The sequence below is a fragment of the Melitaea cinxia genome, chromosome 13 (assembly GCF_905220565.1).
Source record: "Melitaea cinxia chromosome 13, ilMelCinx1.1, whole genome shotgun sequence".
NCBI lineage: Eukaryota > Metazoa > Arthropoda > Insecta > Lepidoptera > Nymphalidae > Melitaea > Melitaea cinxia.
Genome location: NC_059406.1, coordinates 1,617,547 through 1,645,546, shown reverse-complemented (window position 1 = coordinate 1,645,546; position 28,000 = coordinate 1,617,547). Strand labels below are relative to the sequence as shown.

At 34.9% G+C, this 28,000-nt stretch overlaps 1 protein-coding gene across 1 annotated transcript; it reads left to right on the top strand.

Annotated features, from left to right (window-relative positions):
* Positions 1–36: 36 nt before the first annotated feature.
* Positions 37–27,660, top strand: LOC123659214 (flocculation protein FLO11-like). The gene is made up of 10 exons (XM_045594465.1): positions 37–76; positions 743–2,740; positions 3,331–4,802; positions 16,097–16,261; positions 17,463–17,699; positions 18,620–18,757; positions 19,055–19,340; positions 20,032–20,220; positions 26,525–26,709; positions 27,515–27,660. Exons 1-10 carry the CDS (start codon positions 49–51, stop codon positions 27,566–27,568), a joined length of 4,752 nt encoding a protein of 1,583 aa, XP_045450421.1. The 5' UTR covers positions 37–48; the 3' UTR covers positions 27,569–27,660.
* The last annotated feature ends 340 nt before the right edge of the window (positions 27,661–28,000 follow it).

Below are 28,000 nucleotides of genomic sequence, written 5' to 3'. Positions count from 1 at the left end.
AAATGGGTGGATGTTAAGAACACAGCTACAAGGCAAAATGCTATAATTATGGAATCACCAGTCAGAATATGTATAGGTTTGTATACGCTTCAGCCTGTAATATCCCACTACTGGGCATAGGCCTCTTTCCCCATGTAGGAGAAGGATCAGAGCTTAATCCACCACGCTGCTCCAATGCGGGTTGGCGGATATATTCCCTACTATGAGTAATGATCGCTATCAGGTGTACATGATAACAACCGGGACCGACGGCTTAACGTGCCTTCCGAGGCACGGTGGGGAGACCCACAAGGACTGCACAAACACCAAAACCACGGCAAACACCTGTATGGCCAATACAAATATTTTTCATGTGCGGGGATCGAACCCGCAACCGCCAGCGCAAAGGTACAACCTATGACTGTAGCCGTTGCGCCAACGCGGCGTCATAGCTTTGTATATGTACAATCTAATAATTAATTATATAATTAAAATTGCAATACATATAATATGGTATATATTTTCATTGCATAATGTTCATGTGCTGCTCAAAATAGTAATGTGTTTAAATAATGTTTTTTTGCACTTCCTTATGATAGTCTGTTAAGTTCCAAGTATATTAAAATATACAAATATTGTTAGAAATTTTGTTTCGTACCAAATCTGGTGAATTAATTAAAATTGTCGTAATACTGTTCATAGCTCAGAAAATATATTACGTTATGGTGTCAGATAGTCAATAATATACGTTTTTCAATTGCAGGTGCAACATTGGTAGTAAACTTACTACTGATAACGAGCACGCTAGTAACAGCAAATACTTTGCCGATCGAATCGAATTCTAGTTTAATTAAGAGCGACAGAAATCCCAGATATGGTAGAGTTAATATCACTGGATGGGTGGGAAGAAACAAATCCAAATCACTTGACATAGCATTAAATGAATTGAATCCTAAAGATTCGACAAGTGAGGAACACACAGAGAAGAATGCTAAATATAAGGATAGGGGAAGAGTTAAATTTAATTTACAATCAAAATCTACGACACAGGGCCCTATAAAAAGAACTGTGACTGCCTCGCAAGCACCTGATGTTATTATTGTTACACCGACCCCTGAAGTAAAGAAACCAGCACAGATTATAAGTAGTATGCAAACTTACAAGAAAACGAAGATGCCGGCCGTTACAGTTGTAAAAAATAGCGAGCCAGGTTCAGCTAAGTTAGAGACACAAAGCGAGGAAAGATTTAACGAAGAAGACGAGGATGAAGATAAAGAATCTTTTGAAAAATATACATCAACTAAGTTTGATGATAATAGCTACTTTACTATACCAAGTTTTGATGATGAAGATGGTGACGATTTTAGTACTAAGAAATATAAACATGCATCTAGTAAAAAGTCAAATCATAACTACAATACGCCTACATTCGATTCCTACTTTCCTAAGAATGTATATACAACTAACGAGGAATCATATAAATCATCAGATTCATTCTATAATTTTGATTCTGATCTCACTACTCCTAAGAATGATTTCTTCGACAAAAAGTATCAAGAAATATCATCCAGTATTTTAAATACTTTAGACACTATTAAAGCTAAATCCCCGCCGCCGAATATGACAAACGTTCATAAAATAGTTAAAGAAAATGTAGGTTTTGAGAAGTTAAGTAATAATACTCCTACTAATAAATCTACAGTATTTATAAAAAATACCAAAGAAATTCGATTCCTAGATAATGATGAAGCAGATACTAACAATAAAGGTTTATCAGATGTACAAGGTACGAGTATCTATTATGAAATGACCGTATTATCCACTGAGACTTATAATATAAAGGAAATTAATGATGACGACTGTGACGGTGATAATCAATCTCCTTCACCAACATTAAGTACACCAATTAAAGATGAGTTAGCGTCTATTAAAGCAAAATATCCTGATTTTGTGGAGACTTCGACAAGGCGAAGTTTCTCAGATTCTGATCCAAGTGCTGTATCATTATCTCCGGTTACAATGAGTCCAATGCCTAGTAGCACATATCATTCAATTTTCAGTTCATTAGGACCCGTTCCGGTTTCAACACAAAATGTTGTATTTTCCACTGACACGTCTAGACTATTTTCGAGTAATTATAATAGAAACAGAAATTATTCGAAACGACTCAATTTGTCTGGCACTAAAGATTCTCCAAACAGTGTGTTATCTACTTTACAAACCGAACAAGCGTCTTCGAACCAAGCTTATAAACCGCAGACAAGAAGATTTCATTACACAACACCAAAAACAAAACCAATATGGATGGCTCCAAGAAAGAATGTTACTAAATCAAATTATCCCAGACTTCCTACTACTATATATTCTGAACATTTCGATATTAAAGATAAGATATCGAGTACACATAAACCAAAATTATCGACAAGAACAATTTTAACAACTCAGTCTTCAGACATAGATCCAGTGTTACAAACTGAGGTTAGTGGTGTTAAAAAAATCGTTCAAACTCAGTCTATATCCGATAATACCATTCCATCCTTGTGGAAGAGGGGTTCAACAAAGTTTTCATCTTCGACTTCAACATCTGCACACGAGACACGCGGTGGGATAAATGATATGGAGATACCGCCTACTTTAACTGCGTGGGCCTTGGCTAGCATGCGAAGTCCTCCGTCGTTGTCCAGTAACGTGGTGAATGTTACTGGATCGACACAAAAGAGTGTTGACGAAAATGAACTGCAGAAAGTCGGCGAAATTATAGGTGAGAAAAAAAAAAAAAAAACACATGTTTACAATTATTTCAAATTATCAATTTATTTTTATATTAAGTAGATTTTTAGGTTCACTGTCAAAAAGGAACTCTTATAATATCACTCTATCTCTATTTATATCTTGCACTCTCTATCTATAATTGTACGATGAAATAAATTTTTATGATTATTTTTTCGCTTAATGCTTTGTATCGATCGACCGATCGATTCAGCCTGCTACATTCCACTGCTGGACATAGGTCTCTTTCTCCACATAGGAGAAGAAAGGAGAATACTTTCTATACGTTAGTCTTTTTGCCTTGTCTGATCATCACACCGAAGACGCAGCTGCCTGTCTTCGGCCTGTGTATTTCAAAGCCAGCAGTTAGATGTTTATCCCGCCATCGGTCGGCTTTTTAAATTTCAAGGTGGTAGTGGAACTGTGTTATCCCTTAGTCGCCTCTTACGATACCCGTGGAAAGAGAGGGGGTGGCTATATGCTGCCTTGTCTAAATATTTCTTTTTTGTATAATATTTTTATTACAAACTATATACTAAACTATTATCGAAAATTAATATCATAATATTTTGACAATTCCAGACAAGAAAGAGACAACCACGAGCTCGACAACGACGAGCACTCCTACGACGACTAGCAATGAATTCTTATCAAAAAATATAACAGAAATCTATCAAAATAAGTTACCCTTGAAACCAGTACTACCTACAAAGGTAAATTCTATAGATGACACGAGTGGGAATGCAGCTGAATCAATATCAGAAAGGGTACCAGCTGAAAGTAATATATCCGTTCAAAGTAGTCCAGAGCCTTCTAGTACAGAAACGGTTAAAAAAGACATTTCCAAAACAAATTCAGTAGTAACCACTAACAGTTTTAGGAACAAAGATCCTGAAACTTCGTGGATCCCAATTACTAGTGGTGATCAGACGATAAATGACGAAACGAATTTAGAAGAATTGTCAAAAACAGAAAAAATTCCACCAGTTGACGCAACTAAGTCAACTGGTTTTGAATCTATTACAAAATTACCTGCAGGTGTAACGACCCCTAAAGACGAAACAGCGGCTTCTTCAGAAGTGAAGAACAAAACGCAAGAGTCAAATAACATACCTGTTAGAACGGATTACGAAATAACTACAATAAGGTTTTCTTATGTTCCTACAGAGGAACTGACTGAAACTACTGAATCTGCTGATAACACAGATTGGATACCTGCCTTCCCAACTAGAACGCAAGTTACACCTAAAGAGGAAAGTCCTATAACAACTTACAGACCAAAGTATGTTACAATGATTGACCATCTTGATGAAACAACTACTATTACTATTGATAGTACCCCTATGATAGAAATATCATCACAAATTCTTGAAAGCTCCACCAAAGAGGAAACACCGACTACAACGGAGGTTATTGAAGATGTAACACAAATAACTACTCAGCCAACTCCTGCTGTAGTAACGACAACTGGAAGTACTATGCAGAATTATGAACAAACTACAATAGAAAACGAAACTACTTCACCAGTAGAAACTACTACGATCGTAGTTAGTGTCGCAACAGAGATAAATTCTGAAAGAGTTCCCGTTACTGTTTACTCGCCCTCTGATAAAACTGAAACTGTTTCTGTAATGGAGACTGATAGCACAACACAAGAAAATATTAAACGCAATGAAGTTGTTACAACAGAAAACCAACCAAAAACGGTGACCTTACCGGTAACAACTACTGAAGCAGTTACAACTACCACTGAACCAACACCGATCACAACTGAGGCAGTAACAACAAAGATAATAACAACCACAGAAATAAAAAAAACAACGCAACACGATGCTCATCTTGTTGAAACTACGCCAGCAACAACAGAGCAATACACAACAGATGCAACAACTAAGTCGGTGAATGATTTAGAAGATTTGACGAGTTATTCTGGTGATGTGACAACTGAGTCGTCTTCAAGAGTTCTGGAAGAGGAGGCGGGGTCGGGTGCCGCGATAGCTATAGCAGTCAGCACGATTGGTGTCATTGCTCTGGTGCTGTTAGTTGGATTGCTGGTAAGTTTTTTCGAAGTAAACCTTCTTTACGCGCGCTTGACTTGGGGAGTAAGCTGGTGAATACGCGAAGAGAGCGTTATAAAAAGTGTGATCCCGCGAGGCGAACGTAGCATGAGAGCACACATTTTCTTTTTCGCTTTCCCTTAAGCTAGTTACGTTTTGTATATCTAAGACACAGTGCAAGTCTTATTGCTAACTAAGTATTACTTCAGTAGTATGGTCTAAAGCCCACTCGTTTTAGGATTTCGTACTTCAAAAGGAAGAAACGGAGCTCTTATAGGATCACTTTGTTGTCCGTCTATCTGTCAACATCCTTTTTCTTAGGAACGCGTAGAGGTATCAATCTGAAATTTATAGCAAATACTCAAGTCTACTGTCCCTTAGAGTTGTGAAAAAATCAAACTTCTAAGCCAACGCAAAAAAAGATACAGCCGTTTATGCTACAAATTTGCGACACTCGCAAAAAGAATAAATTTCTAATTACATCATATAGTAAAAATATTCTTAATAATTTTGTTATTACGGAAGCCTAGGTGCGCGAGTCCGACAATCACGCGGCCGTTTTTTTTTTCAAAACTGTCTTACTAAATATTAATAAATATTTTTTTTTAAATATACATATATTATTATTTATTATTTTATAATTTTAACACGGTATATGTTTATACGAATATATATTCGGTTCAATAATTATTTTTAAAAATTAGTTTCATACTGAACACGTTTATTCAATTAAAATTCAGACAAATTTAAATATCGCGTTTAAATTACCTATGATAAATATATGTAATATTTTCTACATACATAAAACATGCATCAAAAACACGATTACACATCGGTCGTGCATACATAAATATATTAATTAACCCAGTTTTATTTTGGTGATTCTTTGATTATTTGCAGTTTTTTCGATCTTTTAATTCTTGTCTTATATATATGTAGTCTTCCTTGTTGCGTTATCAGTCAACATATCCAAAGTAATGAGCATAATATCAGTTGACTCTCACGATAAATTACGTTCACTACTTTGGTGAATGAAGCTGATTTCATTCTTTTCACATCTTATGAAGCTCTGGAATGACACACACATAGAAGTTAAACAATCAATTAGGTATTTGTTCAAATGAAAATTATCCATTGAGTGACATAAAAACCTCAAACGTTTTGATATCCCTATCGTCTAAGTATCTATAAAAAGAAAAATATTCTTTGAGTTTAGAATTAAAAGTATTCGACAATCATTTATATACAATTAATTAAATATAATTTAAAAAAAAACATCACAACACTTACATCGGTCCTTTTATTGTTCTGTTGTTCGACGGCATGCTTGGTCACCTTTGATACTTCTGAAAAAAATACCAAAATGTGTATTATAATATTGATAACGAAAAATAGTTGTATTTATGTACACCACAAAAGTCAAAGAAAAAAGTTTTTAAATTAATATTTCAAGAACAAAAAGTTTTAATTCGGTCTACATTAAATTTATCATAAGTTACACACATAATCTATCTTTAACCAAGCGATACTAACGTAAAACTTTTACAAACACAAGATACAAATATACTTTATTAAACAACCTGAAACAATACATATTACTTAGAAACACGACCACAATTAAAGTTGTTTCGAAACTCGTAGACCAAGAGTTACTTCGAAAAAAAAATAGAAAATAAACACAAAATAGTAGATTACATAAATCGAGCGCATGCAATATTATGTACATACTAGCTTTCACCCTCGGCTTCGCTCGCATTAATTTTTTTAAAATAAAAGTATCCTATGTTACTTCTAATCTCTTCGAGAATATGTGTACAAAGTTTCATGATGATCGACTAAGTAGTATTCGCGTGAAAGCGTAACAAACAAACTTACATTAACATTTATAATATTAGTAGGGACATATTCACAAAAATACTGATTGTTTTGATATCAATCGTAATCGCAGTATAAACACGAGAAGGAATAACAAAATAATTGTAACTCCAAGTTTCCGACTGTGCAAAGTAAACGTTTCCTTTCTGGGTAATAAAATTAAATAAATTAAGTAATACAATTCGACAAACGATTTTATAATTGTTTTTAAATAAATTTAAACTTTGTAATAAAAATATATTAATAACTAAGCTTATTATTCGGTGCAAGATTACACGAGTGATAGAGAGGAATGGACTAAGTGGCGTTGTATTTTATGCAAGATGATGCCGAAAAAAAGAGTAACTTCGGATTTTTTGCCGATTTTTCTCTGCAGAATCTGCACTCTGAATCAGTAGCTTCACTTTTAAAAATAGTGGAAATTTTAAATTGGATTTAATTCGATGGTGCTTTTGAAGCCTTTTTGAATAAAATTACATAATTAGATTTTGATTGTAACAATCACGAGCATTAAAAGGTTCCTTAGACTATTAATAGCTTTTTCGACTTTCCAATTGTTTTTCTTCTAATCATCGAGTCTTCCTTGTTGCGTCATCAGTCAACATATCCAGAGTAATGAGCATAATATCAGTTGACTCTCACGATAAATTACGTTCACTACTTTGGAGTATGTAGCTGATTTCATTCTTTTGATATCTGTTGAAGTCTGGAATGACACACATTTAAATTCAAAATAAAACTGTAGAACAAACAATTGAAAGTTTGATTTAGTTATCTTGTAATTATAAAAAATTGTCACATCTCAATATTAGGTGTAATAATAAAAAAATATTTTTTTACAATATTGGCATCTTAATTTTGTAAGTAAAATACATTAAAATAAATTTTATTTTATTAAAATAGATTTAGAGATTGGATTTTTTGTTCACTCAGATAACAAAACAATTCTGAATTCCGATTTCAAAAATCATTAATTTTTGTCAATTTTTTTTTAATTAAAAGAAATATTGTACATATTATTAAATTAATGATATGATTTTCAAAATACTTACTTGAGTACTTTTGATCGGATTTGAGTGTTCTGTTGATCAACAGTTTACCTGGTAAAGCTTTGGTCCTGAAAAATTAACAAAAATATATCTAATATTGATAGTGAATAATGATCGATGAACATCGTAAAACTAAATTAAAAGTAACAAAATTGAAGCTTTAAAAACGAAAGTCTTTAGATTAAGTCTACAATAATCGACATTACAAAATACTTAATAATAATCCTACTAAAGAACGACCGTACAAGTGTAGTGATGTGTGTGCCGTGTCGCATAAACACCGTAGGGAATATATCTGCCAACCCGCATTGAAGCTGCGTGGTGGTTGATCCTTCTCCTACATGGGGAAAGAGGCCTATGCCCAGCAGTGGTATATTACAGGCTCAAGCGTATCCCACGAAAAATAAATTTATATAAAATGTTGCTAAGATGAGAACATAAGGCTTGTAATGTCAAAAAGATATCAGCTTCCAACTCTACACGACTTATACCCCTACGCTATATTCACAAAAACCGTTTTGCTACCGTCACATGGGCGTGAGGTAAAGAATTAATTCACTGATCTAAAAAACGGTAATAATATTCTGACTTAAGTTTAAATTACATAAGTAATCATATAATAAAAAAAAAGAAAGATTTGAGAAATAAGTAAGTTAGTATTTATTTCTTGAGTTGTGAATTATAAATCTGTATATTGTATAATTTCAAAATAAATTTATTATTCATTCTACAAATATAAAAAGACACGATAGTAATCAATAAAATTTTGAAACGCGTAGATAAGTAGAAACGCGTGGAAAGTCTACACTGAAATTATAAGGCTGAAGAGTTTGTTTGTTTGTTTGTTTGTTTGAACGCGCTAATTTCAGGATCTGGTCCGAATTAAAAAAATATTTTCCCATTGGATGGTCCACGCACCGCGGAAGGCTATAGTCTAAATAATATACGTACGTTCTTTTCTCAAATTAACGAGTTCGAACCCGCAAGGCACAGATAATTTCTAGAACAAACCATCGAAACTCCAAAATATACAAATGAAAAGTCGGTTAAATAATCGAGCGGATGTTTACAATAATAATCGCGCTTAAGGGTCCGTGGCCCATTAATTGTGACCGAGTATGAATTCCCGCAAACACGATAAGAGGTGTCAGGTGACGGTGACTTCGTGTTACTAGTGAGGAATTTTTATGACCGATATGAAAACTGGTGTCCAGCTTTAACTCTTAAAATTGAATACGAAACTCCAATTTGATTTATGACTTAATTAAACGAACTTTGCATCGCGTTGAGCATCGCGTCGATATGTGTTTAAACGCTGAAATTACGGATTGGTTGAAAATTGAAATCGTAAATTATTATATTCTCAATATTTTTTTTTTCATTTGTTGGTATTAGTTTTTTTTTCACAACCACCTTGGAACTTAAGAAGCCGACCGATGGCGGTATAGCCATCCAACTGCTGGCTTTGAAATACACAGGCCGAAGACGGGCAGCAGCGTCTTCGGTGCGACAAAGCCAGTACTGCGGTCACCAACCCGCCTGCCCAGCGTGGTGACTATGGGCAAAACACATGAGTTCACGTTATTTTTGGCGTAAACTTGTGGAGGCCTATGTCCAGCAGTGGACTGTATAGGCTGTAATGATGAGTTTTTTTTTGGGTCATTTGGATTGTTTGATAGTGATATTTGTTATATGATTGCCGATAGTTTTCTTTTTTGAGAAACTGCCAATCTAATTTTTTTAGCGTCGATTCATACAATTTAAAATGTAGGAAATTGTCATCTTTAAAATGTCTAATTTGGTAATTTTTATGAAAGACACGTTTAGTTTTGTTTATTACACTCCCAGCATCCTCGGTACATTATTTTGATTTGAGAATAATTCATTTATCATTACTTTAGTTTCAATCTTTACTATATGGTACATAAAACAAGCGTTGCATACAGGTGGTCTGAACCTAATCAAAATGATTCAGCGTACAAAATGATTGTTTACTAATTCCTATAACAATTGTGTATGAAATGGAGTTTCTTATACATTAACTAGCTGACCCCGCAAACGTTGTTTTGTCACATATGCTATTAACCCTTAATCCCCCCCCCCGCATAACTTAGCGGTATGAAAAATAGATTTGGCCGATTCTCAGACCTACCCGATATGCAAACAAAATTTCATAAAAATCGATCCAGCCGTTTTGGAGGAGTATGCTAACATTGTGACACGAGAATTGTATATATAATATAAACACAATTTTGTACTAAATCATAATTAACTTTATCCTACGTACGGCATTTAGCTAACTCAGTCAGTCAATTCAACCTATTGCAGTCCTCTGCTGGACATAGGCCTCCCCAAGTTCCCGCCAGACATCTCTGTTTTCCGCAACCCTCATCCAGCCTACACCGGTAATCTTACGGAGATCAACTTATCTTTAGTTTACTATCAACGTTGAAATCTAGATGAAAATAAGTTGCTGAGAAAATTTGTTCTGTTCGTAAATTACTTACAATATTAATACGAGTAATTTATTAAAACACTGCATACATAAATGGTAGGTAGGTTCCCAAAGAGTTAAATATTTATTTTTAAATAATAACTGTTATAAAGTAATTAAAATATGAAAAATTAACAAAAACCTAGAAATAGTATATTCAATGACGGATTACTATTTAACTTTTGTTAATCTGTTAATTTTATTTTAAACTAACTATGCCTTGCGCGCGTCGCTAAGCTTTTTTTATTTTTTATTTTTTGGGCGTACCAACTCTGAAACCTTGGCTCATGCACAACACTTTGATGAAGATCATGATATGATCAAACGCATAGCTTACGATTCTATAAAGGACATACAGATAAATATTCACTTATGTATATATAGATATTAAAATTCTCAAACTATTTAAGGAAATACATAGAAACGTTCTTAATAAAAATATTTGTTAAGTAAAATGAAATTAAAACAAATATATTATAACAAAAAAAAAAAAAACTCACCTATCGAGTCAAAATCATTTCACAAAAAAAAAACTTAAAATATCAAATGACGTTTCGAATTCGAATAATTTTTATTCACATAAATAAGTGCAAATAATTTATAATGAATGAAAATATAGTGTGGTCACCCCGGTGAGGTGCGCGTGAGCAACCCACACGCCGTTCACGGGATTTGTGATCGAGATTGTTTTCCGCAGGGCGCTCGACGCGGTTTAGGGCAGCATTTTGTTTTCATTCCGGTGAAGCTAGTCGAAAGTTTTTAAGATTAAATAAAACAATTTATTTTTTCCTATACAAGTACCTATTACATGGCTTAGATATGTTACTTGGATATTTTAATTATTTTACATTATTTAAGAATATACAGAAGACAAATTTAGAAAAAAATTAAAGCAGAAGATAAGTCCGTATACCGTCAGTGTTTACATTTCCGAAAATAAGGCATATTTTTGTTTTCACTGTTTTTATTTTTGACTATTTAATCAAACAGTGTATAATTTTTTCGCTAAAATACTAATGAAATGGGAATAATGTGCGTTGATTTATTTTTAATATATAAATTTACAATATCAGTTTTAGAAGAGTTATTATAAATGATGGCGGTAGCTTAATTTAAAGTAAATACTTTGTAAATTATTTTTTAAAAAAGGCTCAGACAAAGCTCGCTGAAATTTAGTGTAGAAATTCTACTGGAAAGAATTGAAAACGCAATACATCATTTAGTAGTATCATTAATAAAATCCAGCATAGCTACTAACTACCCCAACATTGGCCAGAACTTATGGGGAGAGTTAAGGTTTAGGATAGGTATTCCAGGAGTCCATAAGCCAGACCTTAAGTTTATTCTTAACCATCTTTGTAGTGTTAAAAATATAAAATATTTTTTAGAACGAAAAATGAATGACAATTGTATAATATTTTTTAAGCGACTTCAAAAAATGAGAAGGTTACTCAATACGACCGTATACTCGTATATATTTTTAAATGTATGTTCGGGGATAACTTCGTCATTTATGAACCGATTTTGAAAATTCTTTTTTTGGATATCATGATAAAGAAACCAGGATCTGATGATGAAATCCTAAAGAAATCGAGAGGAATCCTCGAAAGTCGTAGTGAAGACCAGTGCGTTTGTTATTTTCTATTATTCGTCTACTTACGTTGTATTACTTGTCGATATAATTGAATTGGGTTTTTTTCGTTTGCTACCAAACACAATTATTGGTTATAATTTTTTTTTAACAATGATACGTAATTACAATGAGAAAACTTTCTAGTAGTTTCGCAATTACTCACAAATGCCCTTACTAAGCGAACCTGTATCACGAAGGATGTTATTACAATTCAAAATGCTAACGCTTGTTGATGACAGACCTCAGGATACGTGTCCATTGCATTGTAAGATTATTTAAATATCTTTGATTTTAACCAACTTTAAGAAAGGAATTTGTTTTGCTTTGCTTTTAATATATTTTTTATTAAGTGGCTCTAATTTATATTATCTAATAGTAGATACAGTCATAAAAAAAACGAACGATTTTTAAGGATTAAAAACAATACCGTAAAATGGGGTGAATAGAAATCGCGGGGTGAATAGAAACAAAACTGGAAGTTTCATTATTTTATCTCTAGATTATATATAGCTTATTATTGAAGGTTTATTTCTTCTATTAATTACACAGCAATATTTTTCCTTTATGCTGACAACACACAAATTTACGTAAAGTTTAATGGTTTAAAGAAAAAAGGAGTTAAAGTGAACGTGTGTGAATAGTGATTTTAGACCTTGCGAGAAGTTTTGCTCAATATTGAGTTCTTTGAAGATTTCACCTAGCGAATTGATTTATTTGGAAAGATACATTTCTAATCTTTTAGGAATACAAAGGTAAGTTGTTAATATTCAATTATTTCTTTCTTATTTCTTGTGAAATCAGGATGCAGGCATTTTTCTGCAATTTCGAGGTGAATAGATACGAGAAAGGGGTAAATAGAAACGCCTTTAGGGTCAATAGACACGAAGAAAGAGGTGAATAGATACGAGTGAGAGGTTAATAGAAACGAGAAAGGGGTTAATAGAAACACGTTTTTTAGGGTTGTCTATCGTAGACTAGTTCATTATACTTAGCTACCTACGTGCTTTAAAAATATTATAAGTATCAATTAATTATTAGAAAACCATTTTAAGTAGTTATCTGTTTTTTTTTTAATAAAAATTCAAACATTAAAATAAATTAAATAATTATCTGTATTTGCTGTTCAGTAAATAATAATGATATCAGTCTAAATAATTGATATTTATTTCAAACAGGTACACTACATCGTATTGCGTTCGCCATGTCAAGGATTTATAAACCAGATCCTCGTGGCGAGAAGTATAAAAGGTATTCTAAAGAATTGTTCTTCTGAGCGATGCAGAATTAAAGAAAACATTGTCAAATACACTTGTTGAGACAGCATCAACGAAAACCAATTCTAGGCGGCCCACTTATTATAGGTGTGATGATGATATATTAAATGCTCTGATGGATTCAGATTAAATAGGTAGTATAACAAGTTACCAATTTAATTTCCAAAACTAAACCCCAAAAGTGAATTATATTGCTACTATAATCACAATGTTCCCAATTTTATTTTCAATTGTGATTTTTGATCTCATTTTATAGAAAACCTTAGATTATTTACCAAATATAGTTTTTTTTAGAATTTTATAGTTTATGTTAGAATTAAACATTGTTATATTTTTGTTATTTTTTTAAGCTTGTTTGCTTGTAAAATATACTGCCCATTTTTATATTCCTAAATTATTTAATTGAATGTTCCTGAAAATACTTAATACTTATATATATACTGATTTATAAAATATATACATACATTTATGTTGTCTTTGTTCTTACTTATTATTTCAATAAATAAATTAAAGTTGAATTTGACAGCCCTAGTGTTTTTTCTCTATTCACCCCTTCCCTCGTGTCTTTTGACCCCAGTTGCCGGGTAAATAGAAACCACCTACTTTTTTTCAATTTACAAATAATAGACATGATTTCGCTAATTTTTGGGATTCATATTTGGTATATTACAACACGACTCACGATTTCACAATGTTTTATTAATCAGCTTCTATACAAAATATGTAAGAAAATCAGTTTTGAAGTTGAAAGTTGTGTCTATTCACCCCATTTTACGGTACTCAATCTCACCAGGTAGTTACCAACTTTCATCGTTTTGTTCATTAAAATTATTTTTAAATATTTAATTAAATTGGTAAATATAATACATATAACAATAGTTTGTTTATATCTTTATACTTACATGTTAAAAATATGGAGCAAAAGTGATTTATAATACAACTTAAAAGAAAAAAAGTTACAGAAAAATATATTTAAATCATATTTTTGATTAAAAAAGAGTTCTGTTAAGTACATAGCTCAAAGTCGAGTCGAAAGTTGATAGTCGTCAGTTCGTCATACAATGGACAAGCGCATTTATTACATCGTTAATATTAATCTTGAGTAGTTCTGTCCGCCTAAAATCATCGTCACCTTCTTACCTAGAAGTGCTTTCAGCAAAGTGCTAATTTGACACACTAATTTTTTGTCAGTTAAATATTTTAGTAATTTAAATGTATGACAGCGGTTTTAAATGTAGCGGTCGCTAGAATATAATCAGTATTAAACAACAATAATAATCCAAAAGTGATTGTTATGCTTAAAATTAGTTTTTTTAAATTTATTTTCTTGTTTAAAATGTTACAGTTTTTTGAATCTAATTCTAAACGAGTTTTTCTTAATTAGTTTTTTATAATTTGTTACTGTAACAATTGGACCAATGGACCGACGATCTACGTAAGATTTAGGCTTAGGCTGGACGAGGATTGCGGAAAACCTGATCCTGGCGAACTTGGGGAGGTCTATGTCCACTATAATGCGATAGGCTGAACTGACTGGCTGTCTGAAGTGTAACGGATCTGGTTGAAATTTGCCACAAATATGCCACCTTCTTGAAGTGGTTTCAGTGAAGTGCTAATTTGACACACGAATTTTTTGTCAGTTAAATGTTTTAGTAACTTAAATATATGACTTAAAATAAATAAATGAAGCGTAACACAACTAGTAGAAATTTGATACAAATATTGCTCAGCGTGTGGAATAGCATAGGGATACTTTAATAAGATTGAAAAAAAAATTAAATTACCACGCTTCCAAGGTCACGGCCAGTATATAATTATTTTTATGAAAATTACTCATTAGTCTATTAGCATGTTAAAAAAATAATCTTAAATATTTGCAGACCGTTGTAAACGATATTTGATAGTCCCTTATTCGAGTTTTACAATTCCCACGTTACGATCGCTAAATTGAATTTGTTTATGTGTACTATTTAAATACTTCATGACTCATAGATTCGTTTGTTAAGTATGTTTTGAAATTAAACAACAACAAAAAAAACTAATTTTATAACTAACTTGTTAGTATTATTCTTATTTGTTTTAGATATAAAAATAAGTCCTCTTACACATATTATGTACATGTCACAGTTATTTTTCACACCAAGTCAGTAAGTACTTCACGCTTAACGGTCTTCACCAGGATTTGAATCCCGAGTCCGTGCCCGGAAATAATATACAACAAGGAATCAGTCAGAATACGAAAATTATTTTATATTTTGGTAGTGATTAGAGTTTGGACAAGTTTTAATTAAAAAAAAAAAAAAAAAACAGTTTGTGTGTTTTCCAATGACTAAAAGCTGAGTTTTCTTCTTTTTCAACATGGAATTAAAAGTTTTCTTTAATTACTACTTGTACAAAAAATATACAATTATTAATTGCTCCTCCGTGTTAATTATACCTCTAGGCCACAGAGAGGTATTAGGCATTTATTTGAAATTTGGTAATAAAAATTATGACATATTCTGGCTTTTAAAGTATATGTATCTAACCAATTTTATTTTAAATTCTTTAGTAGTTATAAATTTAAAATATGTCGCTGTGCCCTAGTGGTGCCTGTACGCTGTAGGCGCCTAAATATTGGCGGTTACGGGTTCGATTCCCGCTTGGGATGGATATTTGTATTACTACAATTATTTGTTTAACGTCTGGATGTGTGTCCTTGAGTTTCTTCCCACGCTGCCTTGGTGAGCACGTGAAGTTGTCAGTCTCAGTAGTTGTCACTGTTGTTGTTGTTGACAACTGGTATCATACTCATGTTATGTTCGTTACTCGTAGTAAATGATATATCGCCAAACCGCAGTGGGGCTTTTCGTTGCATTAAGCCCCGAACATTCTCCAACATTGACAAAGAAGTCTATGACTATCTAAGTCTATGGCAGTGGGCTAATAAAGGTTCAATCAAAATAAAATGGTATTATATTTTTCAGTTGATAGTACGTCGCCGAGGTCGCCGTGGCGTGTACGCTCAGCGCTGCACCCCAGTATCTTTGGACGCATATAGTCTTGATAGCGTCAGCGTGGGACACAGGAAGGGCAACCACCGACTACGCGCCAGCAAGCGGAGCTATGGGAACCCTGCTTATGATGACGAGGTATGGACATTATTTGTAATAAAGTAATCCATGCTGTTTTATAAGTGGTCATGGCTCCCGATATTTATCGAGTGGTGTTTTTGAACATATAATTTGTCGGGTTAAAAAAATTTTGCTAAAATAATTTTGAATTGAAACTTCTTTAGGCGCATAAGGGTAAACTTTTTAGGGGTGAAACGCAATAATAATAATATTAACGTCACGAAGATATGCTATTTTTTTTCGAACAACAGAGCCACCTAGCGTGTACTATAGAAACTACAAAGGTTACATTAATATCGATTAATATTACATTGTAAACTAACTAGATGGCGCTTGAACGGAAATCTAAAGCTTAATATAAACGAGACTTAAAAATTAGTTTGCCCAAGAAGTTTAACTTCTGACATGTGTACTTTGCACCGACGCACTTTTGTATACCAGAGATTGAGATAAGTACATTAAAAAATTAACTAAATTTTACATAACATTTGCCTTTTAATTATAATAAAATAGATAGAAAATAGACAACGTGACGACGCGTTGGCGCAATGGTCACAGCACTGGTGTGTGGCTGTTGCGCTGGCGGTTGCGGGTTCGATCCCCGCACATGGCAAACATTTGTATTGGCCATACAGATGTTTGTCGTGGTCTGGATGTTTGTGCAGTCCTTGTGGGTCTCCCCACCGTGCCTCGGAGAGCAAGTTAAACCGTCGGTCCTGATTGTTATCATGTACGCCTGATAGCGACCGTTACTTATAGTAGGGATCGTTACTCATATATCCGCCAACTCCTTCTCCTACATGGAGAAAGAGGGCTATACCCAGAAGTGGGATATTAAAGACTGAAGCGAAAGATGTCGAATTCTCGTGAAATGAAAACTGATAGTTTTTATGCAATTTTTTTTTTATTGAATTTTATGCAGACTTACCTTAAAAATCACCTAATCGACGTGAGAAATATCTCATAGCATTAAAATTTATTAGGATCAATTAAATGAATTCCCAAATTGAACACTGCATAAGTTTATAAAATCTCCGATTTGATAATACGTTCTATTTTGTTGGAGGCTGATATTTTAATTGTTAAAAAAATTCGTCAAGGTATCATTGAACAAATTTTCTATTAATGGATTGTTTCCTTTATTTATGTACAAGGACTGTTTCTTATAGCTTTTTTGTAATTTATTTCATTGTATTATAATCTAAACGTGTCATTATAGGTGACGTCACACCCTATGCAGTACGCAGCACTTGCCAATTTCGCGATGGATATAGACTCTATTATAGCCGAGTTTACAGAAATCCCATCAGTAACTGTTCGGCCAGATGAAGTACCGCCAGGGTGTGAAGACAAAAATCGGTACTCCAATGTACTGCCACTGCCAGAGACTAGAGTACCGTTGAAGAGGATCGGTAATGATCCGACTACAGAGTACATCAACGCTAACTACATAATGGTGAGTGAGATAATTTTCATATTTCGAAAAATTAAGAAGATAATTTTTGTTCATAATAACTTTCTTGGTTGCTAACTTTATGATTAATTTGGTAATATGGGCCACCATGCACATCTGACTGTGATGCCTGCAATAGTAATGAAATATCGCGAACTTACAATAAAACAGCGAAACAATAAAAATGGTACAAATCCCGTTTTACTTATAAATATCAATGTATATAAAAATAAAATAAAGATATAATATAATAAAGTACATGAATATAAATAAAAACGAATCGCTGAAATGTATGAACGATGGCTCGGAACGACTGCACAAAATAGGATAAATCTTTTTTTGTGTTTGTTATTATGAAGACAATCTTAAAATCTATATATTCACTAAAAAAAGCGGTCTTCGAACCCAGGCTAGCTAATTTTAGTTATTTACCAACTTCTTAAAAAAAAAGAAGTAAATTCAAGGGGTTTTCGTCCCTAGCTATACTAACTGTAGACTTCTTCTTTTGGAGTTGGATAGAATTAACACTTTTTGCTGTTCGGATCGGAATGTGTTTATTTCAAAAACTTACGACTATAGATACAAAAATCTTAAAACCACATTAACCAATAAATAACTAATAAAACATCTTACCTTAATATATCACAATATTTAAAATTTAACTGTCTAATGAGATTGCTTACTTTTCCACCAATGATGCACATAGCAAAATCGGCTGATTTTGCAAGAGCGAGACGGGGGAGCGACATATACGCTTGCCCGCTCGCACACTATAAATATGCAGCACAGAATTTTAAATCTTTTAGTTAGCGCACGTCTTCAGGCATCGCCAGTCGTATGTTATTATATTATGTAGTATGTGTAATGTAGGTAATCCCCACAAATATAATTTTTTGAGTTTGAATTTATTTTTTTATTTTTAGGGTCCTGGAAATATACGTAACTACTATATCGCGTGTCAGGCTCCACTAGCCAACACTGTGATAGATTTCTGGAGGATGATATGGGAACAGAACTCTCGTCTCATCGTGATGCTTACCGAGTACATGGAAAATGGAGTTGTGAGTTGCTTTCCATTTATTTATTCTGACTTTGATATTTTAAATCGATTTTTTAAAATAATATCTTTACAATACTTTATCGTTACCTAAGATTTACTTGAGTATTCAAAAAAATGTTGATTGTTTAATCGATAACAGCATTGATTAGGAGTGTTTAAGAATTTCGATTTCTTACAAATAAATAAATATTTTATAACATACACACACGGTTGTCTGTTCCTATAGTAAGGAACTTGATGCTTCTAATTTTATAAATATAATATAATATTGTACTTGTATATGTATAATTTATTACAGGAAAAATGCTATGAATATTTACCACCATCAGAAATATCAGACAACAAGAGGACTTTTGGGGATTTCCAAATTATCCTCAAAAAGAGAGAGCAAAGGGACAAATACGCCATATCCAGTGTTCAGCTTATAAACATGGCGACCAGGACTTGGAGGGAGGTCACTCATTTGTGGTACTTCTGGCCAGCTAAGGGCGTCCCCGATGATTACGACTCCGTGATAGACTTCTTATCGGAAATGCGAAGTTATATGAAAATTACGCAAACTGCTAAGGAGTATGATGAAGATGGTAAAGTCACAAAATGTTGATCATTGATAGCTCTTAACAATTAATATGATATTTATGTGTTAGTTTAAGATAGTTCTATGAAGATAGGCTGTAGAGGGTTGCGGAAAACCGGCATATCTATATCTCTAACTTGGGGAGGCCTATGTCTAACAGTGGACATCAATAGCCTGGACTGACTGACTGACTGACTGACTGACTGAGACTGACTGACTGACTGAGACTGACTGACTGACTGACTGACTGACTGACTGACTGACTGACTGACTGACTGACTGACTGACTGACTGACTGACTGACTGACTGACTGACTGACTGAGCGACTCTAAATGCTTGACGTGAAAACGCGACAATATGGGAAAGTTTAGAAAGATAGCGACTAGTAAATAGTATCACGTCGTTTGTCTTCAGCATAGAATTAACTGGTTACAGAAAGCTGGTAAGAATTATAGTCGTACGACTTGAAAGTCTGGTTCAATGACTAGATTTCTGCAGCTCTAGAGCCTGACTCTTTTATTTTATCATTTTGATAAAATATTGCTATCCCTAAATTCCCAAAATAGCGTGTCAAACATTTTGCACAAAAAGTACTATTATTCCAAATACCAAAAACCATCTGGTTATGGTACACGCGTGAGAATATTTTGTTTTCAAACTCTTGTTTTCAAATATTAATATCTAAAACTATAATCAGGTGTCGAAGTAATTTATCAAGACCAAAGCAGATCGTCATATCACAATCTTTCGAAACTCCGTGAGGAAAATGGCTCCAGCAATGGAGTCAACGTGTACTCTCCCGCTAAGGCCGAGGAGATGATGATGAGAAGAGGAAATGCCACTAATGGTACTTTGGGCAAAATGAAAGCTGCTTCGGAGGTTGAAAGTGAGTAAAGTTTTAGTACTCAAATTTATTTCTTTTGTCCGTTTGTTGATGTCAATAATTGTTTATCGTCGTTGTTTTTCTCTTTCTCTTCCTCCCTCTCTCTTGTTTCTCTTTTTCTTTCTTTTGATATTTGTACACACGGATGATCATGTTGTTACACTTAGCTTAAAGGCTGCTTGCCTTTACCGGCTAAGCTTTAGACTAGGAAAAACCGAATTATGGGGTTTTTGGGGGTGGAGGGTGTAGGGGAAGCTACACAAGGTAACACTGCCACACTTCGAAACCCCATGGTTATGGAGATATCCATGGTTAAAGTTTGGAGATTAGAGAAAGAATTTAAAGCTATAACAATACCTTTGAGCTCCACGTCTGACTTCACCTTAGCTCCGGCGCTGCGGGCAGTGCAATCCATGCGCCGTTTCGCAACTTTATAAGTTATTTTTGAACAGAAGTACGTAAAAACGATCTCGACTCCAAGATCAACAAACGATACAACTTGCAGTAACCATGCTTAGTTCCGTAGCTTTCACATGTTATATTCACATTTCAGACGTTAAGTTATTGTTTTCACACGGTTTTTTAACAAACCATACAACTGATGTTTAATAATAAATAATAATAATAATAATAAGCGTTTATTTCAGACGTGAACATCCATAGTGTATTAGTGTGTTAGTAACAATTTTTACTTATAATCTATGTTAGTTATTGTTAGTAAGATGATGAATTAAAAATAAATAAATAATAATAATCATTTTAGTTGGCCCGTCATTGTTTCTATCCAGTACTTTTGAATAGAACAATCAGGGCGAGCCGTGATTGTCCTCAGAATGCTGTTGTTGCTGGCCCTCATGCGGCGCAGCAGAGACGATGCTTTTTTACGCATAATCGCGTGAAATCCATCGACCCGAGCATCCGCGAACATTCCTGAGGCGCTGCAAAACCGCGGTAGCCGCAACAGCACTCTGAAGGCATTATTATATTGAATACGTAGTGCGCTGTAGGCTCGACGCGTGTAGCTCACCCACAGACCACCCGAGTAAAAGGATTGACAAAAAGCCCGGAATAGAGTAATTTTGACAGCCGCAGTACCACGTGCGAACCTGCGTGCGAGCATATTGCTTCTCACCGCCAGCGCCCTACGCTCTCTCTCAATATCGTCATCATCATTCAAATCAGCATTGATTATATGGCCTAAATATTTAAATTGGTTGACTCTGCTTAATGCTGCCCCGTTTAAGGTAATTGTCGGTACATGACCTGGCAACCGCTTACCAGCCTTAAACACGAGAATCTTACTTTTCCTAGCGTTGTACACTAAGCCATGGGCCCTCGCATACGACTCGCAAATCTCTAATAATTTTCTTAACCCTCCGATTGATGGACTCAGCAGCACCATGTCGTCAGCGTAGCTTAAATTATTGACGCATTGTCCGTCGATATAACATCCTACATGAGCGCTGCTGAGACCCTCAATCAGCTGATTAATGTAGAGATTAAAAAGGGTGGGGGAACTAAGTCCACCCTGTCTCACACCACACGTAAGGGTATACTCATCCGACACGGCACCCGCCCACCTAACCTGATTTTTTTGGTGCTTATACCAAAAATTTAAGAGCTCGGTACATTCCGCCGGCATACCCGTGCCTCTCAGCTTCTCCCACAGGAGCTCATAATTTACCAGATCGAAAGCTTTGGATAGGTCTAAAAAGCAAGCATACACAGGCGTTTTCCTCTGAGTATAATACTTGACAGTATGCTTAAGACTGAAAATAGCACTTTCTGTAGAAACACCTGGCCTGAACCCGAATTGAGCATCGTCAAGTTCCACATACCTACCGAGGTAGCCGTTAAGCAGACTGTCAAGTATTTTTGCAGCTGTAGTTGCAAGAGATATAGGCCGGTAGTTGCTCGTGTCAGACGTGTCACCCGTCTTATTTTTAACAACAGGTACTACAATTGTACGCATTAACGCTTCTGGTAAATAGGTATGTCCCAGACTACAGTTAAAAAGCATCGCAAGTATACGAGGCAGATGCTCGCCGGCATATTTAAAATGTTCTATACTTAGGCCATCGTGCCCAGGAGACCTTCCTCTCGTCATTTTAGTAATAATTTTAAACACATCTTTTGCTAAAAACTGAACAGTTATTCCAGACACAGTGTCTCTATTGCTACCCGGTACAGAGTCCAAGAGTGATGTCACCGTGAAATGTTCTTTAAAAATATTCGCAATATCTTTCAAATTATGTTTACCCCCTACGCTTACGGGGATACTGGGCCTAATATTTAATTTATTTGTATCCCTCCAAAATTTTCCAAAATTCTTTGCCGATAGATCTGATGCTAAGACATCCATTTTTATTTGTTCTTGTTTGCCTTGACACCACTTTAATTTGCTTTTAAAATGTTTCCTACTTTCTAACATTTCTTCATAAATTTTTCCGACGCGCGGTTTTCCCTGATCCACCCAAATTCTAAATTTAAGCCGTGCCACTCTGTGTGAGTCTGCGACATACCTATTCCACCCGGCTATATAACCATTCCTTCTGGGACACCTGCTGCGATACGTCGCTGCGGCAGCATCAGACAGAATGTTGATTACAGTGTCATATATTTTGTCAATAATAGCCCTATGCTCAGAATTATTACAGTATCTATCATAACATTTAGTCATTTCTTCCGGAAAGTTAATTTCTCTAAGTTTAGAGTTACAAATCTGACTATACTTTTGTATTTGAGAAATATTCCTTTCCCCCCACAATACTTTAGCCCTGTCGCCATTAGGCCGACAATTAGGTAACATTATTTTAGGTTTTACACAAAATAAATCACAGTCTAGCACAAGTGGAAAGTGGTCCGACCAGTAGACATCATATTTAACATATATATTATTTATTGTCTTACTAGCTGATTCTGTGACTATACAATGATCCAACCACCTTACACTGCCATGCACATCGCTTATAAAGGTATAAGAATTCGAGTCTATTCCTAGATTTTTAACATCCGCACATAACCACTTTTGCTCAGCACAGAAATTAATCATCTCATTAAAAAACAACTCGTTAGGGTGAGCATTAAAGTCTCCTAAAATATAAAAAGATTCAACACCCGAGTTCTCCTCTGTTTCCATTATAGATCTTATTGCACTTAAACACTCCGTAAAAATCGGTAAATTTTCCTGAGAACAGGTCGGCATATAGACACTAAAAACAACTATAGATCGAGTACTTACAGTTAATTTAACGGCGGCAATCCTAACGTTATCACAATCCAATACAGATACCTTTTCAAACGCACTTTTACGCCACAAGATCGCCACACCGCCGTGAGGACGGCCGCTGAGCAGTCCGGTCGATGCGTCCACCGCCGACGTTCCGGTGCACCCAAAGTTCACGTCCACCGTATTGAGTAAGGGCAGGTCATGGGGCAACAACCACGTCTCTTGCAGGGTTATGATGTCACACGACTGGCAAAGCGATCTTATGCCTTCAATAGACCTCTTAAAACATTTGCAATTAAAACTAATTATTTCATGTACCGGTTTACTTTGTATTATCTTTTGGTTGTTTTCCGTCATTATTTGATTTATTTAATACCCGTTTTATATGCCCGAAGTTGATGAATTGCCGATACGATACTCCAATCGGCCAAAATTCATCACTCAAAAACAAATCTAATTTGTGTTTAGGTACAAAAATTTTGTAGGAATCATATTCCTTTCTCGTTTTCATATTCATTTTTTCTATAGTAACATGAACATTCGATTTCTTTTCAATGTACTCTTTGATGTGACACACGGCCACCTCCTTTGAAACATTGTAAATATAAATTGGTACACTAATTTCTGCCGCTTTGAATTTTTCATTTATTTCGGTTTCAGCTTTTCCAGTTTTCCCTATAAATCGATTCCGCAATTTCTTTTTTTGAACCACTTTCCATTCTTCACTATGAGAACACTCCTTCCATTCACCGCTACGGACAATATCGGCCATTGATTTACGACCGGCCGCGAGTGCCGTGTGTCCGCTCACTTGTACCTCACTAGGCGGGTGACTCACCGCATCGGGTAAGCGATCGTTGATCGCCTCTTCAAATGTGCGGGTAGGTTTTAGCTTACTCGCACCCGACATACCCTCAACGATATTATTTATAGGTGGCTGCGAGGAGATTCTTGGCGATGAGCTCTCACCCTGTGAAAAGTCTGTAGAAACGTTTTGTGGTGATGTATTTAGTGGCATGGGCGGTAATCCCATGGGTCCACTATCATAAACGTAACTATTCATTAAGCAGGCTCCACGTTTCATGGTGACATTTTTATGATGATCATTCACTATTGGCGCATTTTTTAGAGCATCTATTTGCGATTTTAGCAATGTTATTTCTTCACTTGATGCATAACATTCTTTAATCTGTGCGATATCAGACTTAATTTTTACGATATCTTTCAACAGACTTGTAACATCTACATGATCGAAAGAAACCGGGGGTAGTTTTTGCAAGTCCCTGGCCACGAAGATAGGAATACTCTCTGGGTCTGTATCCTTTAACAAGCATATGATGTCCTCAATCTCTCTTTGCGTTTTACCTTCTTTCTTACGGATTTTCTTTTTTGACTTTGGAACAACAGAATCAAACAACAGATCTTTCGCTGTCGTAATTTCATTGGGTGAAAAAGCACTCACACATATTCTACAAATACTGTCCTCGTCCATAACATCTATTTTATTGCACACAAAAGAAAGCAATTCGTTTATAACAATATTACATTTCGTACATTTCACTAAGCTAGACATCTTGCTTTCGCAAACGACGACGCGCGATTAATGACTGAGATATAGATGCTTTAAAAAAAATGCCGTGCCACTTATCGTTTCGCTCCAAAGCAATGCAAGCATAAATTCATTGTTTTTGTTGAAATAACTGTAAAGGCAAAAGTCTAATACCATACAGCATTGTTTCATGCTATGTTTTTTAATTAAATATATTTTATTTTTATTTATTTACTGTTATATACGAAAAATATTTAATATTTCAGTTCATTTTATATGATAATAAATAAATAAAAATAAAAATATATTGAATACAGGTGAAACAAGTCACAGAGAACTAGAGTAAATTGTCTTTGAGATTTTTTATTATTTAAATATTTGAAAACGTCTCTCTTTTAGATGTCTTGTAGTCGGTATCAATGTAATTTTTAAATTAGATAGGTTAGGATATTTTTTTTGTAACAAAACTATGTCGATAAACGGTGTAATTTTTAAATTAGATAGGTTAGGGTTATTTTTTTTTTGTAACAAAACTATGTCGATAAATGGTGTAATTTTTAAATTAGATAGGTTAGGGTTATTTTTTTTGTAACATAACTATGTCGATAAACGGTGTAATTTTTAAATTAGATAGTTTAGGGTTATTTTTTTGTAACGGAATTATGCCTATAAACGACCCCTTTCTGAAGTCAAATAGATTAGGGTATTTTTTTATTCATGTCATGTTTTTCACTTCACTATATATTTTTTATTTATTTATTTATTGTCATATAAAATGAAGTGAAATATTGAGTATATAACAGTAAATAAATAAAAAAAAAATATATTTAAGTAAAAAACATAACATGAAACAAGGCTGTATGGTCTTAGACCTGTGCCTGTATAGTTATTTAAACAAAAACAATGAATTTATGCTTACATTGCTTTGGAGCGAAACGGTAAGCGGCTTGTCATTTTTGATTAAATCCTCTAGCTCTCAATTGTTAAACATCAATTGTATCGTTTGTTAAAAAACCGTGTGAAAACGTTAAATTAACGTTTGAAATATTAAAATCATGTGCGGAATGTGAAAATAACATGTGAAAACTACGGAACGGAGCATGAGTAACGTAAGTTGTATCGTTTGTTGATCTTGTAGTCGAGATCGTTTTTACGTACTCCTGTTCGAAAATAACTTATGAAACGTGAAAATAACGTATGAAATGTGAAAGTAGCGTGTGAAATGTGAAAAAAAGCTTGTGAAATGTGAAAATAACGTGTGAAAGCTGCGAAATTCTTCTTCTAATCTCAAAACTTTAACCATGAATATCTCCATAACCATGGGGTTTCGAAGTGTGACAGTGGTAACAGGGGTAGCGATCCTCCCTCCCCCCCTTACCCCTACGATCCCGAAATTCGGTTTTTCCTAATCTAAATTTATTTACTCCTTTACCAATTAAAACATAATAATTGTTTACGTTGTGCTCGGAAGTGTTTGAGGGGAAAAAGAAACAAAAATGAACGTATATGTAACGTTGCGGTTGTCGCAGGTGTGCGGCCGTGCGTGGTGGTGTGCGCGTCGGGCGCGGGCCGCTCGTGCGCGCTCATCGCTGGCGAGCTGTGCGCGCGCGCGCTGGCGGCGGGGCGGGCCGACGTGCCGCGCGCCGTGCGCCGCCTGCGCGACCAGCGCCCGCACGCGCTCTCCAACCGACACCACTACGTCTTCTTGTACAAGGTCAGTGACCGGCACACACTCACACACTCGCGCTGGCGGCTGGAGCTTTGCTCGGTGCGATCCGGCGTTGGAGGTCGGGCGGACCTGACCCCCAACGTCGTACAGGCGGGCGTTGGAGGTCAGGTCTGCCTGGCTTGGAGGGGACGCTCCTGGACATGTATCCCCATTCTGCAGATGGTAGACTGATTCGGTTGAGCGTTTCTTACGTGGGGTGGCCAGATGGAGGGTCGGGGGACCTTCGGCTGGCTTGAGACCCCACGAGTCGTAGGGAGGGGTGGTCTTGTGGGTGCCGCCCCTCTCTGGGTGCCGGGGCGAGGTGGTGCAGCTAACGCGGCCCCACTTAGGCGGAGGTCTGCTCATACGTGGATGGTTTTTATTCAGTAAGAGTCTGACTCCACTCCGGTGCTCCCTCGCCGGAGGGTGTCCATGAAGGATTTTCCCCTCGTAAAAAAAGGCTGCTACGTTGTAAGAAAGTTCAATTTTATAAATGTATATATCTGAAAATTTTTTTTGGTGATATTATTATAATTCCTTAATTATTGAATGATTGCTTGATTGTGTTGGTAAATCTTTTTGTCGAATGTAATGTAAGCTGTAAAGTAAAACCATAAACAACTCATAGAAAAACTTGCGATGAAAAAATAGTCAGTTTGTTTCTCAGTGTACAACAAAAATTATTATACATGTCTATAATATTCGAGAGCATAATCGTGTCTACATATTATACATACCTAAAATTAATGAATATGTAAGTATATCGTTAAATAAATATCATCGCTATATAAAACATTTTTCTTTCCAACAGTTACTAAGTGAATACGGCAACAGACTGATGGGTGGAGGTATGGACACAATTTGAAGATCTTCTCAGGGTAAGGCTTTAGATTAAGAACCGTCGAATTATCTAAGCTCAAAATTTGACCGTTTATCGGCATAATTTCGTTAAAAAAAAATAACCCTAACCTATCTAATTTCCAAATTAGATCGTCTATCGACATAATTTCGTTACAAAAAAAAAATAACCCTAACCTATCTAACTTTAAAATGACGGTTCTTAATCTAAAGCCTAGCCTCTTCTCTGTGAAAACGAATTAATTTTACTAATATAGTAAGTTCTCTGGCCAACACATGACACATTTTTTATACTGGAAGTTAGATGACATAATATATTTAAGAAAAATAGTATATAAGCACGGAGTATTTATGAATATAGATTATTATTGCCTTTTAACTTTACCATGCAACTATATAAAGTAAAATGTTATTGATAAGGTAAGTAGTTTTTTAGTAA

What these genes read in the sequence shown, in the direction of transcription:
- LOC123659214 (XM_045594465.1), top strand. Translation starts at nt 49, where the DNA reads ATGGAATCACCAGTCAGAATATGTATAG. An exon ending in ACCAGTCAGAATATGTATAG is followed by an intron (nt 77 to 742) that starts GTTTGTATACGC and finishes TTTCAATTGCAG; the next exon opens with GTGCAACATTGGTAGTAAAC. An exon ending in GAAAGTCGGCGAAATTATAG is followed by an intron (nt 2,741 to 3,330) that starts GTGAGAAAAAAA and finishes TGACAATTCCAG; the next exon opens with ACAAGAAAGAGACAACCACG.